The sequence below is a fragment of the Brachyhypopomus gauderio genome, chromosome 1, assembly GCF_052324685.1.
Source record: "Brachyhypopomus gauderio isolate BG-103 chromosome 1, BGAUD_0.2, whole genome shotgun sequence".
In the NCBI taxonomy this organism is placed as follows: Eukaryota; Metazoa; Chordata; class Actinopteri; order Gymnotiformes; family Hypopomidae; genus Brachyhypopomus; species Brachyhypopomus gauderio.
In genome coordinates, this window is record NC_135211.1 from 21,571,364 (window position 1) to 21,586,969 (window position 15,606).

General features: G+C 45.3%; 2 protein-coding genes across 6 annotated transcripts in view; one reads left to right on the top strand and one right to left on the bottom strand.

Moving 5' to 3' along the window:
- The first annotated feature begins 938 nt into the window (after positions 1-938).
- On the top strand, positions 939-4,123 carry cyb561d2 (cytochrome b561 family, member D2). Its single transcript, XM_077002588.1, has 3 exons — positions 939-1,242; positions 1,331-1,368; positions 2,959-4,123. Exons 1-3 carry the CDS (start codon positions 1,071-1,073, stop codon positions 3,460-3,462), a joined length of 714 nt encoding a protein of 237 aa, XP_076858703.1. The 5' UTR covers positions 939-1,070; the 3' UTR covers positions 3,463-4,123.
- The window catches only part of rad54l2 (RAD54 like 2), a 22,326-nt gene continuing 10,778 nt past the window's right edge, over positions 4,059-15,606 (bottom strand). For all 5 annotated transcript variants that reach the window (XM_077002574.1, XM_077002555.1, XM_077002565.1 and 2 more), the window contains exons 9-22: positions 15,532-15,606; positions 14,909-15,251; positions 14,533-14,710; positions 13,774-13,998; positions 13,546-13,664; positions 13,250-13,359; positions 13,014-13,113; positions 12,141-12,346; positions 11,842-12,017; positions 11,537-11,733; positions 11,133-11,311; positions 7,049-7,138; positions 6,703-6,792; positions 4,059-6,511 (exon numbers count right to left, since the gene is read on the bottom strand). The exon at positions 15,532-15,606 is cut by the window's right edge and continues 122 nt beyond it. In XM_077002574.1, coding sequence (XP_076858689.1) covers positions 5,571-6,511; positions 6,703-6,792; positions 7,049-7,138; positions 11,133-11,311; positions 11,537-11,733; positions 11,842-12,017; positions 12,141-12,346; positions 13,014-13,113; positions 13,250-13,359; positions 13,546-13,664; positions 13,774-13,998; positions 14,533-14,710; positions 14,909-15,251; positions 15,532-15,606 — 3,029 coding nt within the window. In that variant the 3' untranslated portion in view covers positions 4,059-5,570. The remainder of the gene's footprint in view (positions 6,512-6,702; positions 6,793-7,048; positions 7,139-11,132; positions 11,312-11,536; positions 11,734-11,841; positions 12,018-12,140; positions 12,347-13,013; positions 13,114-13,249; positions 13,360-13,545; positions 13,665-13,773; positions 13,999-14,532; positions 14,711-14,908; positions 15,252-15,531) is intronic.

The following is a 15,606-nucleotide window of genomic DNA, read 5'->3' on the forward strand; positions in this document are numbered from 1 at the left end:
GCAACCTTGTGGGGTTTTCTTGTGTAGCAGTGTCAAGATAAACTGAGTAATTTGTGGTACTGTGAAAAAACACTGCGAAAAATAAAAGAGTTTTACTTGCTTGCAAAGAGTTCTACATCTTAATCATACAGAGCATCTCTGGGATGTGGTAGAACGGGTTGTTCAGGCCATGTCAATATCTCCAACTAATCTGTGGCAACTGTGAGAAGATATCTAGTCTGTATGGGCCAAAATTCCTGCAGAATGATTTCAACACCTACTGGAATTTATGCCATAACATTTTTTTTGTAATTCTGAAGGTCATAGGAGATTCAATGTGCTAATAGATGGGTTTGAATGGGTTTCTAATAAATTTGCCATTAAGTGCATATCTATGATTCTTGAAAATTAACATTTATTTTTCTATCTGGGCCATCCTCCTCATCCTTCTCCTGTATATGATGTAATTGGTAATTGGAGCATACCAGTAAAACAGACAATAATATAGTCTAGGCTCTAACCTTATTCCTAACCTTAGACTTATACTTTAACAATGTATGGGTCACACAAATAATTGGGACTCAATGGGTCATAATGGGGGTGGTGGTGGTGGTGGTGGTGGGGGGGGTGGGGGGTGGGGGGTGGGGGGGGGGGTGCAGTGTGGAGCAGGGTAACTGAAACCACCTACCACGTCAGCACTGCTGGGATTTCTACAAAATCTGTGCTTTAAGGTACGTTCATAATTTGACATGATCAAAATAAAAGTTCAAACAAATTACATTAATAGTAACTTTTAAAACAGATCAGTTTATTTAATTAATGCTATTCGTAATTATCTAAATAATACAAATGCATTTCACTTAAGTAAATGAACGAACTACATAGCGCATGAAGCTAGTTAGACTATCGTTTGGGTTTTGTTTCCCAAACATAGGACTTTTACTTTGGCAGCAAGTTGATATAGCGGAAATCTTGCATGGACAACGGTCCTCTGTCGTTTCACTAAGATAAGGTGCGATGGACGCAACAATTTCACTGTGAAGTTAAAATGGAGCTAATCTGAAGTTGACAATATCCAGTTATTTTGCTCTATGAAGATTCGTGCACTTTTGGTGGAACTACGAGGTGACCAAGTTACAATGCTGCATCCTGAAACGGAGCCAAAACTGTACACCTACGCCAGGGTTTCCTGCGGCATTTTCACGCACCTACTGTGCGCCGCGTTCACCGTGATTGTGGCGGTCATTTCCAAGCCTGGCACCGGTACGTAGTGGCAGCGAAGCATCCCGTGTTAGCGCGGCAGACTCGCAGATGGAAATGATAACATAGCTAAACTGTTTTATCTATACAGGTTTGTTTTCCTGGCACCCATTCCTCATGACCCTCGCGGTAAGTGTTAAACGGGATGAATAAATTGTGAGTAAAGTGAAAATATTTCCAAATTAAATCACGACGCTGAAGTTAGTTACTTATTCGCTTATACTTCTTATTCGGCGGCTCAAGTTGGTTCCTTAATCATAAAGGGTGTGTTCACCACGCGTGTGCTGCTCACTTTCTTTAACAGATGGATGAACCAAATAAGCATGGGATCATAAATTTAAGTTTGTTTACCATACTGATTTTGTGAATGCAGAATCAGGCTTACTGAAGGCCTTTTTATGGTGGAGCAGAGAAATAACAAATGCATCATAAAGAGAGGAAACCCTATGAGAGGAACCCTATTTTGGTAATTGGTCCAACATAATTTTATCCCTCAGATCTAACTGGAAAACAATGCATATAGTGCAGTGGTGTGCACAGGTCAAATGGAGCCAATAAAATAACATATGCATCAACACATAGGAACCTGTTATGTATGATGCACATGCTATTCGTTTGGCCCAAGACCATATAGGCATACAGTACGCCTCTGAAATTGCCCCTATGCACCATTTGACTTGTGCACACCACTGCTCTATGTGCAATGTTTCCAGTTAGATCTGAGGGATAAAATGATGTGGGCCAGGCCAATTTCAGGTTTATCTAGGAATGTTATTTATGAGGCATTTGTTATTTGTGTGAGCTGACATCTTGGAGGTATACAGCAAACCTCTGAAATTGGCTCTCTGAATCATTTGACCTGTGTGCAACAGGATGCTTTTTTGCCAGTTTGATTTGAGGCATGAAATTTTGTGTGGCCAGGCCAATATCTATATGGTTCTTAAGGATGCTTTTGTTACCATAAAAAGGCATTCAGTAAGCCTTTGAAATTATCCTTTTGAATCCATTCACCTATATGCCCACTGCTCAACATGCCATGTTGTGATGACATACATATGCACAGTTGTGATGTATGAGATCACCATGGCCCTTGCCAAAAACAAATGCTGGTTACACAAAGAGACTTAGCCTATTCCTTATTGAAAATGTCATATGTGTAGTCTGTGGTTATTATACCCTAAAACCTGAGCTGGTATTTCATCTTCCGATTCATTTGTGTTCTAGAACTGCATGTGTCATTTCTCTGTTTAAAGTTTTCAAATCTAAAATCAAGAGTCTTTCTGAGAATACGTTTTCATTACAGAAGAAATGTAGACTAAATTAATTATCATGTACAAATTGTAGACAACAGGAAATGATTGAAATAGAAACCATTTTACAAAAGGAATGCTTTCATTATATATATAAAAAAAATCCATTCACAAAATCAGTATGGTAAATTTATGATCCCATTCTTATTTGGTTAATTCATCTGTTAAAGTGAGCAGGACATGCATCATGAACTCACCCTTTATGAATAAGGAACCGACTTGAGCTGCGATTAAGTAACCAAATGAATCAGAAGAGGCAAATAAGTAACCAACTTCAGCGTCGTAATTAAATATGGTGATTTTAACTTCACTCAGGCCTTTTAGCTAGCTAGAAAGTGTATTCATGTTTCTGTAATCTGTTTCATTCTATGGCTCACCCATCGTGACTAAACTCTTTGTACTCTTCTAGTTCACCTTTTTTATGACTGAAGCGATCCTGCTCTTCTCCCCACATTCCTCACCTTTCAGAAGGGCGAAGCACCAGACCAAAGCCCGTCTCCATTGGATTCTACAGTGGCTCTGTACGTCCTGCGCTATTTTGGGTTTTGGTGCCATCTTCTACAACAAACACCTCAACAGCAAACCGCACTTTGTTACTTGGCATGCACTGATCGGTGTTATAACGGTGTGTGTCGCCACGGTTCAGTCGGTGGGAGGGTTGGCCATCTTGTACCCCAAACTAGCTAAAGGTTGGTCCCTGGCAAAGCTGAAACGGTACCATGCCGCCTCGGGGCTCCTGGCGTATCTGCTCGGTAGTGGGAGCGTGGTTTTGGGCACCTGCTCCATTTGGTTCACCGCAAGTGTCAGCGGGTCTGCCTGGTACCTAGTGGCTTTATGTCCGACACTCGGCGCCCTTGTAGTCATGAGCCAAGTTACTAACACCTACATGGCAAAGAAACGACTTCAGTGTTAACGCATCAGACTGACATGTGTTAAAGGAAAATTTATTACTTTTTTTCTGACAGAACTTTTCTCTGTGGTTTAAAATATGTTAAAAGCAACACTTAATATTTAAGGCCGCCGTAAAATTATTCGAAAAGATTACTTAAATTAAGTAAATCTGGTGAGGGCATATAGACCAAACATTTTTTATCATAGAAGAGAAACTTTTAAAAAAGTTTGAAACATCATGAAGTCCATGTGCAAACTTAGCAAAAATGTCAAGATTTATACTAGCTCTTGTTAATTGACCATTAAATTTGGGTATTTTGCAACAAATTCTTGAGGGCAATGACCTCTGACCTTCATATGACTGTGCATGCCTCAGGAAGGGACCATGGAGGAGGCATACCTGAAACCATGCCCCCTTGATCTTAGCAGAATTGATGCTCTCATTGGATATGTCACTCTTGTCCAAAATGATTTAATGTATTCTAGTCTTTTATATTTTAAATAATGGTTATTTGGCCTGTTTGTATTGTACACTTGAAGTATTCAAGTCTTCTGTACATCACTAACTGTAACTATGTAGAATCATAAAGCGTCTGACAAATGTAGTGACATTTTAAATACAGCAAGAAAGTTGAATTTATTTTCTGTTAAAACAACATTAAATAAATACAATGTCATTTTAATTTCCTCTGTGTGCTAAGTACAAGAGCTAATGAGTCTTGATCTCTACCTGTACAGTGAGTCTGTGAGCGCATACCCCCTCTAGATCCATCACAGATACTGGTCTTAAACTCACCAGACAAAACACATGAAGAAACTGTGAGCAAAACTCAACATGGTGGAAACAGAGGGACGCTACTGCTTCTTTTTCTTAAAAAAAAGTACAAAACCCCAAAACTATGCAAATTAATTGACAATCATAAATAAATAATTATGCCAAAATCATACATCAAAGGAAAAAAGGACAGTTATGCTTCCATTGATAAGATGTTATAAAATAAAGAATACAAAAATGCTATATTAAAGAACATTGTTTATAGACATAGCCCAACAAGATTTACTTGGGCATCTTCCAATAAGACAGCAGTGGTAGGAGGGGTCCAAGGGAAGTGCTGCAATAGGCACCAAGAACAGTGATTGGCTGAAGAACTCGTCAGTCAACCAGCACAGACAGAAGGGTTAACATGAACACATCAATTACTTGGAACATTCCACATCAATTGAAAAGTCACACTTTGGTCATATTTGTAGTCCAAACACGGATGACACAACCTATGAACTATGCACACATCGTACATGATCCAAGTATTTTCAAGCCCAAATATATCAATAAACAAACATCTGGGGTTTCAGGGAGGTAACAGTCTACACAATCTTCTGCTTGATGGTCATTAGGGGGGAGGAGATGCTACAGGAGTGATGTACAACTCATTTGTTAATATAAGGCTTACAACAGAAACTACACCTCATCTACTCTCCCTTCACCACAAGGCTTCGAAGGCTAACAAGAAATTACATTCTTTGAGTTTATGGTTTTTCCCCATTTTCTATTAAAAGGCTGAACTAAACCAAAGCAAAAATGGCTTTATTGTTTATGGTAGACCCCCCCCCCCCCCCCCCCCAAACAACACATATGCCCTGCCTGTGGTCTCAAATGGCCAAAATTATTAGTATATGCAGGAGGTCCACCTGTTACAAAATGTATAGTAGGTAAAAGATTATAAATTAAAAAAGGAAAATGGGTCACATATGTGGTATGTTTTTGTCCCTCCGTTCAGGTAATGCTACAATTTCTATCAAACAGCTAAATATTTCTAAAGTTACCTTTTATGGATGTAGTCTGTCCATATAGACGATCACATCAAGTTCTGGTCATTACGATGGCGAGAGGGTTGGGTCCATATCTCAATCCGCTTTGGAGATACAGCTAATGAAGGGCCATTGTGGAAGCTCAGTGTTACAGTCCATTATGACATGAAATTGCCCACTGTCTGTGGCAGTCTCTCCACCCCTCTTCATGCATTTTCAGCATTCACACCCACATACCTTGTCTGTGGACCAATCGGATTTCTCCTTTCACTACAATGGAATTATGTGGCAGCCAATCGCAGCACACCAGATGCAACCGACTCACTGCCCAATCACCTCTATGACGTCGTCATCAGAACTGCTTCCCCCGTTCTCTGCAAGAGTGGGCTGCAGGTCTGGCCGACTCAGTGCTGCCCCCAGCAGGCTGGAAGTGGAAAGGAAGCTGGATGTTGCTGCTGAGCTGGTAGGGGCAGAAGACAGAGCACTCCCTTGGTGCAGGGAGGTGTTGGGAAACATTCTAGAAGAGTCTGGCATAAGAGATTGACTGTAGGACATCGGAAACCCAGACAGCATATTTGCCATGCTGGGGTTAAATAGGAAGGGTGGCAGTGAGGATGATGATGAAGATGAAGGCGCAGAAGAGGACGAGGTCCCGGACGTTGTAGTCGTTGAGCCAGTGGAGGAGTGGGAGGAGCCTAAAGTGTCGGTGGGAAACATGGTATGCAGGTCTGCCAGTGTTTGCCCCGCCTGACCCGGCAGGAAATGAGGTCTATTGGACCCGCCCAGCACGGGAGGAGTCACGTGACCCAGAGCTCCCAGGAGAGCCTGGTGCAGGCCTATGGATGGCACTCCATACCCTCCGCTCAGAGAGAATCCTGGGTAACTTCCAGGCGATCCGGCTGGTGCAGAGACCCGTTTGGAGCCTCGACTGTCTGCCATGAGTTTCCTTTTCAAACTCTGAACATCCAGGGTGGACGCAGACCCGCTGATGACATCACTGCCGAGCTGCCTGCAGTGAGCTTCGGGGGCGTGGCCTGGCTGGGGGTGCTGCTCGTGGCCGGAGGGTTTTCCAGTGTCCGACGGAAGCAGGTCGTCAGTCGTGGTAACAGGGTTGGTGTCGGAGGTGTAGCGACCCAGCTCTCGGAGCACATCCGGGCTGTTGGAGGGGGAAGTGTGGCGTACGCTGTCTGGAGTCAAGCGTTTCATATCTGGAGGAGACGCTCGACCATTGCTGACTGAACGTAGGACAGAACTCGCAATGTCTGAGAGAGAACGACACACACACACACACACACACACACACACACACACACACACACACACACACACACACACACACACACACACACACAGAGGGAGAGATATTACCAAATGTGTCAGAAGCTCTGTAACCCCCTCGTGTTTGTGTGTCCGTGCTCCAACCGTAAAGGTAAGCACCCTGATGATGTCATACCTCTAGGCATAGGGCCTCCTCCCTCACCGGCTCTTGTCTTTCCTGAGCGGATGGCAAAGATCCTTCCATCACTCGTCCTGATGTATGTACCTGACAACACATGCGCACTCTAAGCCCCTGAACCTGCAGCTCTGCCTTATACATTATCAGAGGTTTGGCTTGGAGAAAAACACTTTAAACTACATATGGTCAAGTGCGTTCAAGGCGTAATAGATGATAACAGAGCAGCTGTCCTAGAGAATTTGAACCACCAGGTGGCACTGTGTGCAGAGTCTTGGTGCGCCGCCTGCATATGGAAGCCGCGCAGCTTTAAGACGCGTCCTGTGCAGAGCAGCTGCGAAAGTACCTTTGGATCCTTTGATGACGTGAATACTCTCCCCTGCGCTGATCCTGGCCTGCACGTCCGTGGAGCTGTTCGTGCCCGGGATCACGATATCTGTAGTCCATGGAGAAAACGGTGGGAGAACATTAACCGAAACAAGAAGACTTCCACATACCCGAGAAGACAGTATGCCCCGCCCACACTCACACTGCAGCAAGACGTTAGGCTGGAGAGCTGCTGTGAGGTGCCTTCACTCACTCTCCACCTTTGAACTCTGCCTTGTGTCCCAACGTCAGCAGGGGACAGAGGTCAACAGCCTCCCAAACTTGGGGTGTCGACTCTTGCTCAGTGGACGCTGCTGGATTAACCGCAGACGCACGCACCTTTCACCACAAGTGTTGCTACACTGCCCGCCCACACCAGCAAACAAGTACATCGGGCAGCTCTACACAACGGAGAAACCATGGTCTGGTGACTCATTCTGTCATTACAAACATACAGACGAATTTACTCTGACACTTCAGGGTTCGATGTACCACTATCTATGACGTTATACAGAAAATCCCTGTGGATGGTATCATCATGCACATCATGTTCCCAAACTACAGTCCAAAATACTGAAATACCCTAAACCGCCTGCTGGGATTCAGCATGTCTCCTCTGCGGGGGTTCATCTCAGGACCTGTGCCTACACCAGGACCCATGGGACTGGGCAAGGCAGACTGTTGTAATATACAGCTGACTCTTCACCGTGAGCTCATCACACCAGATTTATAGACAATTTCAGTATCCAGAAAAGTGATGAGCTGTTTAAAAGAGGAAGAGCTTCCTTCCAGCCTGATTGTGGATAGCAAAACTGCTGCACAACATCCGGCATCCACTAATGACACACAGGAACAGCAGCACCGTTTACCCATGGAGCCAGCAGGAACTGAAGAGACAGACTGGCTGAACTCTGAGATTGAAAAGTGGGGAGATTAATCACCGCACCACACGGCACTAACAACCATTCATGCTCCAACTGTTGCCATGGTTGCAAAAGACAGAACAATGGTTCTAACAAGCTTAACTTAGTTAATTTTAAATTAAGCAGTAAAAAATTAAATAAAAAAATTGCAGTAACCACCGCACTAAAGGCCATCATGCTCAACGTGAGGTCACACACCGAAGTCTTTAATAGATTTAATAGACTACATTTGTATTATCTGTATAGAAACCTGGCTGGGTAAAAATGAGAACTGTCCTCAGAGAAGCAGCTCAGCCATTTATAGCCGTTACTTCTCCAAGAGGCAGAACATAATTCTCCAAATCTGAATGTAAAGGCTCCACAGCTTATATAGCAGCTGCCGACATCTAGGTCTCCTTGAAGAAACTAGTGAACTACTGTCCAGATTTTAAACAGATTTTACAACTTTACCTTAAGTCTTGATAAAACCAATTCTGCTACTAATGATTTTACTGAAGATTTCCCAGAAAAGTTACAAGCTCTACAAAAAATGGTCATGCCTGAGACAATCAAATAATATGTAGATTAAGATGTAGGTTTTCAACATAGGTTATCAAGGTAGGTAAATTTGACCATAATTTTAAAAAGAAAAGATTAAAACAAGACTGCAGGAAAGCGGAGAGAAGATTACCGAGTGCTCAACGATGAAAGTAAAATAGGCAGGTAGGCCTATGCCTCAGTCCTTCTTTACCACAATTAATGGGGCCAATATCCCCTCATCCAATACCCTAACAAAACTCTAATGTGTAATCTAATGTGCTGAATTAGATTACTGCCCAGCTACAGAGCTGAATAACAGCAATGTTTGACACACTGGAATAGGATTCAATGATTCAAGGATTCAAAGCTTTATTGTCATATGCACAGTAAGGAGAAAGCTTCCCTGTACAATGAAATTTCTACTTTGCTGTCCGCCCTGGATGTAATAATGTAAGTAAATAAGAAATAAAAAGAATAGAAGAATTATGGAAATATATAAACAAATATACTCTCAGGAAATACAAAATACAAATACAAAATTATTTACAATGTGCAATGGTTGGAATGGTAGTACAATACAGAAGAACTATTTACATTGTGCCATGGTGGGATACATTAAGTAATAAATATATTGCAGTAATCCGTAATGTAGTGCAAAAGAGTTTGTGGGGTAGAAATCAGCTCAGCTGTTCAAGAGTCTGATGGCAGGGGGGGGGGAAGAGTTCTTTAACCTGCTGGTTCTGCACTTCACACTCCTGTACCTCCGGCCTGATGGTAGGAGTGTGAATAGTCCGTGTTGGGGGTGGGTGGGGTCTTTGATGACGGAGGCGGACTCTGTGTTGATAAATACTCTGCAGAGAGGGCTGTTTAATCCCTGTGATTTTAGTGGCTGTTTTTACCACACTCTGCAGGCGTTTGCGGTCCTTTGCAGTAGTGCTGCCGTACCACACAGTAATGCCGTTGGTCAGGACGGACTCGATGATGCATTTGTAGTTGTTGTTGAGGATTGGGGTGACATACCAAATTTCCTCCTCAAGAAATACAGCCACTGCTGAGTCCTCTTTAGTACATGTGTGGTGTTGTGTGTCCAGGTGAGGTCATCGCTGATGTGGACCCCCAGGTATTTAAAGGTGCTGACCCTCTCCACTTCAAATACTCAAATTAAAGTAGTTCTTTTTTTTATTTCTATCCATCCATCCATAGCTTGCACAATGTAGAATGATAAAAAAAAACACTCATACAGAAGAATGAGTGCATATTTCACTTACTCTCAGATGGCTGCACTGATTACCTGAATGACTGCTGTGCCTCTATGAACTGATTATTCCATATTAGGGGTGTGCGATCTGACTATATAAAATTGTGAATGGCGAGGACGAGTGGAGAATCGCAGGCAATCTACCAAATTAGAGAAATCGTATAGATCGCCTTTGCTAATCAGTGCAATTTTTTTATGCTGGTTCCCACTGATGCGGCAGATGTAGGGCGTAGGACTGACCAATCACAACGAACTGTGCGTCTTCCACGCATCCATGTTGTGTTTGTAAAAACTAAAAGTGGACAACGATGGCTGAAAGCCAGACCAAGGAGCTGGTAAAGAGGAAATCCACCTCTGTAATATGGAATTGGTTCGGATTTTCTTCCACTGACCAAGACCAAACTTCTGCGATATGCAAGGTGTGCAAAGAACATGTGAAAACGTCTGATGCCAGCACAACAAATTTATTCAATCACTTGAGACGTAGGCATCCCAAGGAATATGCCGAAAGTGAAACAATGCGGGCAGTGGGGGCAGCCACCTCATAAGCTACGGCCTCGGTGGTTTATACTTTCGTGAGTGACCGTAGCACGCTACTCCGCACACCTAGCGCGAACCCCCGCAAACGGTGGAGGCGTTTATACTTGCCGCGTCACATTCTTTGCAGTGTTGTCCGAAACGATATGTGGTAGTATAAAGAAACAGGAGAAGGAACATTTACCCGACAAATTTTAATGTTGCTTTGTGTTTCAGGTTTGAAAAATGCTGGAATTTAGGCTAAAGTACTTGAAAATGCTTGAAATTGTAACTATTCGTTTGACAACAAATAGCTGTCTGACTGAACAGTTCTCTTGTATTACGTTAACAAATACGAGCCTCTTGTAATTCCAGGATGAAACATAAGAGAACGTGAAGATGTTAAGATTGGGCGTTTTGAAAATAAACAACCATTAAATAATGTGATTAAACGTGATTTCGAATCATTTAGACTATCGTGATTTTATGCAAAAAAAAATCGTGTTAACATTTTTTTCCCCATATCGCCCACCCTATTCCACATGTTCTGATGAGAGCACTCACATGTACAGACAGTAAGATGCTAGTCATATCCACTACCTAGTTAAAGAGAGGTGAACCAGGCCTTTCTTTGGGGACCCAGCTGTTCCCTGGGAGTTCCCCACCTAGATACCCGAGGGCCTTGATGATCTAACCACATACAAGAGGAGGGTCAGAACCTAGCCTTTAATTCAGATCAATACTTCCGCATTTCCTAATAAAGTGGTGATCTTATATTTTTGTTAATCGTGAGCCAAACCCTGTAGAAAATTGAATTTTAACAGGGCGGTGTGTGTGTGTGTGTGTACCAGTGGTAGTGATGATGCGCTGTACGTAAACTCCAGCCTTCTGCAGGTAATTGACAGGGAACGTGGAGCTGGAGGCGTGGCCTCCCATGCCAGCCTGGCGGGGCATCATGGGAATGGGCGTGGACTGCACCGGCCGCACGCTTGCGATTGGCTTCTCATCTAACCGCTGCACTGGTCTCCTAGTAGCACCAAATAGCCATATTTAATACATCAAGTAAAATAAGACAAAAGTAGTAAAACTGCGTTGAAAACAAAGGAGAAAGTCCTTCAATCAGAAGAAGGCAGAAGGACACATTCATTTATTGTACTAGACAGCTGCTCTAATGCAGTTAGACTTCTAGTTCAGAGACTTGGACCTGACGAGTAAACTGAGCTGTGTCCAGAGGACTGAGCAGTGCCCTCACCAGTTGCGCTGGTTGAAGGCGGGTATGTTGGACAGGCTCTGGTCGCTGGCCGGGTAGTAGTGGGCGTAGGACGGGCGCTGGTAGGGCACGGAGGCACGCTTCTCGTCCTCGTAGCTCTTCTTGGCGGCTTTCTTCTCCGCCTTGGTCAGTTTCAGCTCTTTGCGATCCATTAGCAGAGACTCGTGGTGGAAAGGTTGCTGGAGACACACAATGCCAGACATTTAAGGACAGGAATCACCTTCCTGATAAATGAAACCATTGAGCTTGAGGGTTTGTATGGGTGTGCATGTGCACATGTGCGTTACCTTGGTGATGAGGTTAGGATAAATCAGACAGGCTTGTTGGATGACCGACTCCAGGTCCTCGCTGGGCTTCACCTCCAGCTGGCTCTGATCAGATTCCTCCTCCACAAAGTGAAGGAGAGACTCCACCTCCTTGCGGGTGAAGGTGAGAACGGGGTTCAAATCATCCACCACACGGTCTGGAGACAAACAGGAGGATCAGAAACACACAAACACACGCCCCTGCATAACTACCTGCATGTTCGCCCACACGGTCTTGTATATACCCAAACCCTCACTTGAGCACACACTCACACACTCACCAGACATCCCTTGCTTGGAGACCTGCCGATCGTAGATCTTCTTCTCCAGGGTGAAGTCACACACCAGCCGGTAGATGTAGCAGGGCTTGCGCTGGCCGTAGCGATACACCCGGCACACCGCCTGAGCGTCATGACACGGGTTCCATGACGCATCGAAGACAACGACCCGGTTCGCCCCGATGAGGTTGACCCCTAAACACCCCGCTCTGAAAGACATGGCCCGACCCACTGAGTGTGCTGGAGTGGACCTGAACCCATCCAAATCACAGCCACTGCTTTACAATCAATTAAATTCCAGTCCATTTAAGGAAATCCAGTTCAGTTCTATTCAGATCCACTGCAACATTTTTAGAGGCTTTCATCTCACTAGCAGGACACACACCAGCCTGCCAACATAATGGGAAATGCACTCTTAACAGACACCGAACACTGAGAGAACTGTTCACTGATGAGTTCTGTTGTCTGCTTAAGAAGGTCTGCTTTTCTGCAAACACTGAACTTTATTGTCCTTTATCATGCTCCACCCACAAACTACACACACTCTGCCCCACCCTCAGTACCATTCGCATCATGCTCCACCCTCAAACTACATGCACTGTGCCCCGTCCATTTAAGTCATTCGCATCATGCTCCGCCCAGAACTCACTTCTTCTGGTTGAATTTTGGGTGTTTTTGTGCTTTGGCTTTTTGTAGTAGCAAAACTTTTTGTTGGCTTGATTCATCCCATCAAACCTCAGAGGTGCTGACTGTCAGAATGTCTCCATGTACATTCAGTATGGTTGTACTACTCTGACAAGTGTCCCCTGGTTCCAGTGGGGAAGGTGCGTGTTAGTGAAGGTTAGTTGTGTTTGTGCAGGGTACACGGCGTGTTACCTGGTGGACAGCAGAAACACCCAGGCCATGGTGTTCGCTGGGTCGTTGAACTGGTTGATCAGTCTCTCTCTCTCTGAGGTAGATGTACTTCCATCCAGTCCTACAAAACCACAAATAAATTAATCAATGGAACTCAAGTCAAATAAAACCTCACTCACATGCATGGCATACCATAGACATAGAACACTGTAATGTAGATTCATGAAGCCTGAATATGTGGGACACTCAGCACTCACTGTAGTAGTTCATATTTCGGACCCAGTTCTGGTACTGCTCCCCAATCTTGATGGGCATGGCTCTCTGACACAGGAAGTCCTCGATGACCGTGAGGGTGGACAGGCTCTGGCTGCAGGCAATAGGACAATCCCCTTCTTACCAAGCTCAGAATAAAAGTTCAGAAGTCTAATCTGCTTATCCAGCTCACTCACTCTCAGGACTAACCCCCCCCCCCCCCCCCCCACTCTCAGGACTACCCCCCCTCACCCCTCACACTCTCAGGACTACTCTGCTCCCCTCAGACAGTCAGTGATACCTGAATACGAGGATTTTGTCCCCTTTCCGGACGCTCTCATCAATCAGGTGAAATAGCAGGAGCATCTTGGGAGAGTTCTCCAGAACGCCCGTCTTGTAGTTACTCATAATGTCCTTAGCCTGAAACAGTATAACACGCATGTGAATATTGCCAAACATTGTGAGGACATCATGTAAGAAATTTAACAAACTGAAATGTAACAAACTGAAAACAACTGTGCTGTCGTACCCATTCATATGTAATGACTTGATTGGTTCGTTCCTGCAATGGTGGGAGGGTCAACGCAGGAGGCCCCGCCTTACTGTTGGCAGGGTCAGAGGTCTTGTTCTTTAGGCCAGGGGCAGAACATCGGTTTGCAGCGCCAGAGTTCAGGTCGTCCAAGTCGAGATCCTGCTCATTTGCCAGGTTCTCCTTCTGTAGCGCTTCGTAAAGGACGTCTGGATGGTTCCAGATCTGATGGAACCAAAGAAGCACACCTGGGTTAGAACAGGTGCCATCCTGACACACCAACACACCGAATACCTTCATGCTACAGTTACTCTTAGCCATGTGTACACGAAGAGAATATTGGAGAAAGGTACAAAAAAATTGTCCATCCTGGTTGTCAAGATCTACATAGTCTCTACATTTTAATGGGTTCCCAGACAGATCAAGACGAGCTTGCTAATTAGCTGCAATAATTTATTGCATCAGGATTGTTAAATTAGGGGACAAATGGAGATGAAATCTTTTAAATGGTGTTTAAGGGATTCCCCAGTGCCATGTAAAACACTTAACATCGTGGATATCTCCCACAGTTTATTAGAAACTCCTCTCCGCTTCTACACCCACTCTGGCGTCTACGCCCACCCTGGCGTCTACGCCCACTCCGACGACTACGCCCACTGGCCCCTTCTTTGGGCAGTCCCATGTTCTGTCCCATGAGCATCCAGAGGTCTCGTGTACAGGGCACCAGCGCCGTGGTGCGGAGGGTCCGCTGCTCTGTACCTTGCAGCAGACGCAGAACGCTTTGAGGGGGTTGAGCCCCAGCCAGCCACTGTTGCCCGCCTCACGGAAGCGGTTCATGAACTCCTTGTAGAGCGCCCTCTGCAGGGGAGACAGACGCACCAGGATCACACGCTCCTCCTTGTTGGGCAGCTGTGTGCGCAGGACATCATGACCTCGCCTGGAAGAGGATGCGTTTCATTCCAAAGTTTTTTGACTAAGGCAAACACAAATGTCCTTTTACATTTGTAGGGAATGAGAAACTTTTACAACTTTGTTATTTTATTTTTTTTTTACATGTCATGTTGATGCCAATACACAAACTGCAAACAAAAAGTAAACAAGCCCCCCCCCCCCCCCCCCCCCCGGTCCCGCTCACCTCTGGACGAAGCCCTCCAGCAGGCTGTGCAGGACGTGGCTGCGGTAGCGCATGAAGCGCATGTCCTGCGGGGTGCTGTCCACACACTGCCCGTTCAGGATGGGCCTCTCGAACATGTTGCTGAACTCCTGCCGCGTGCCCAGGAAGTCGGGCCGCACGAAGTCCACCATGCACCAGTACTCCAGCAGGTTGTTCTGCAGCGGGTAGCCCGTCAGGACCACGCGACGCCGCGAGCGGATGCTCTTCAGCGCCTGCGATGTGCTCGCGTGGCAGTTCTTGATACGGTGGCCCTCGTCGCAGATCACCACGTCTGGACCGGGTCGCGACAGGGCCTTCTCGATGCCTGCCGATCACACCGGGGGGTGGGGGGGGTTTATCATCAATATCTGAGGTGGAACCTTTACAGCAGGAGTGTTTTCATGTGTTTATGATGTTGCTAAAGTCCTCTGAAGACATGCAAGGGGGGGGGTGTTATAACACTCCTGTTATTACACCCCCCCTCCCCGCACGCAACAACAAGCACCTGATCCTGGTACTCTAAGCCAGTGGTTCTCATTCCTAGATAACTTTGTTTCGGTTGCTGTGTAGTAAGGCCATGGCGCGTGACCGCTGTAGTACCAGACCTTTCATGAGTTCCTGCTGCCGGTCCTCCTCGTCCAGGTCGATGATGACGGGGCCAGTGGGCTTCTTCGTCTTCC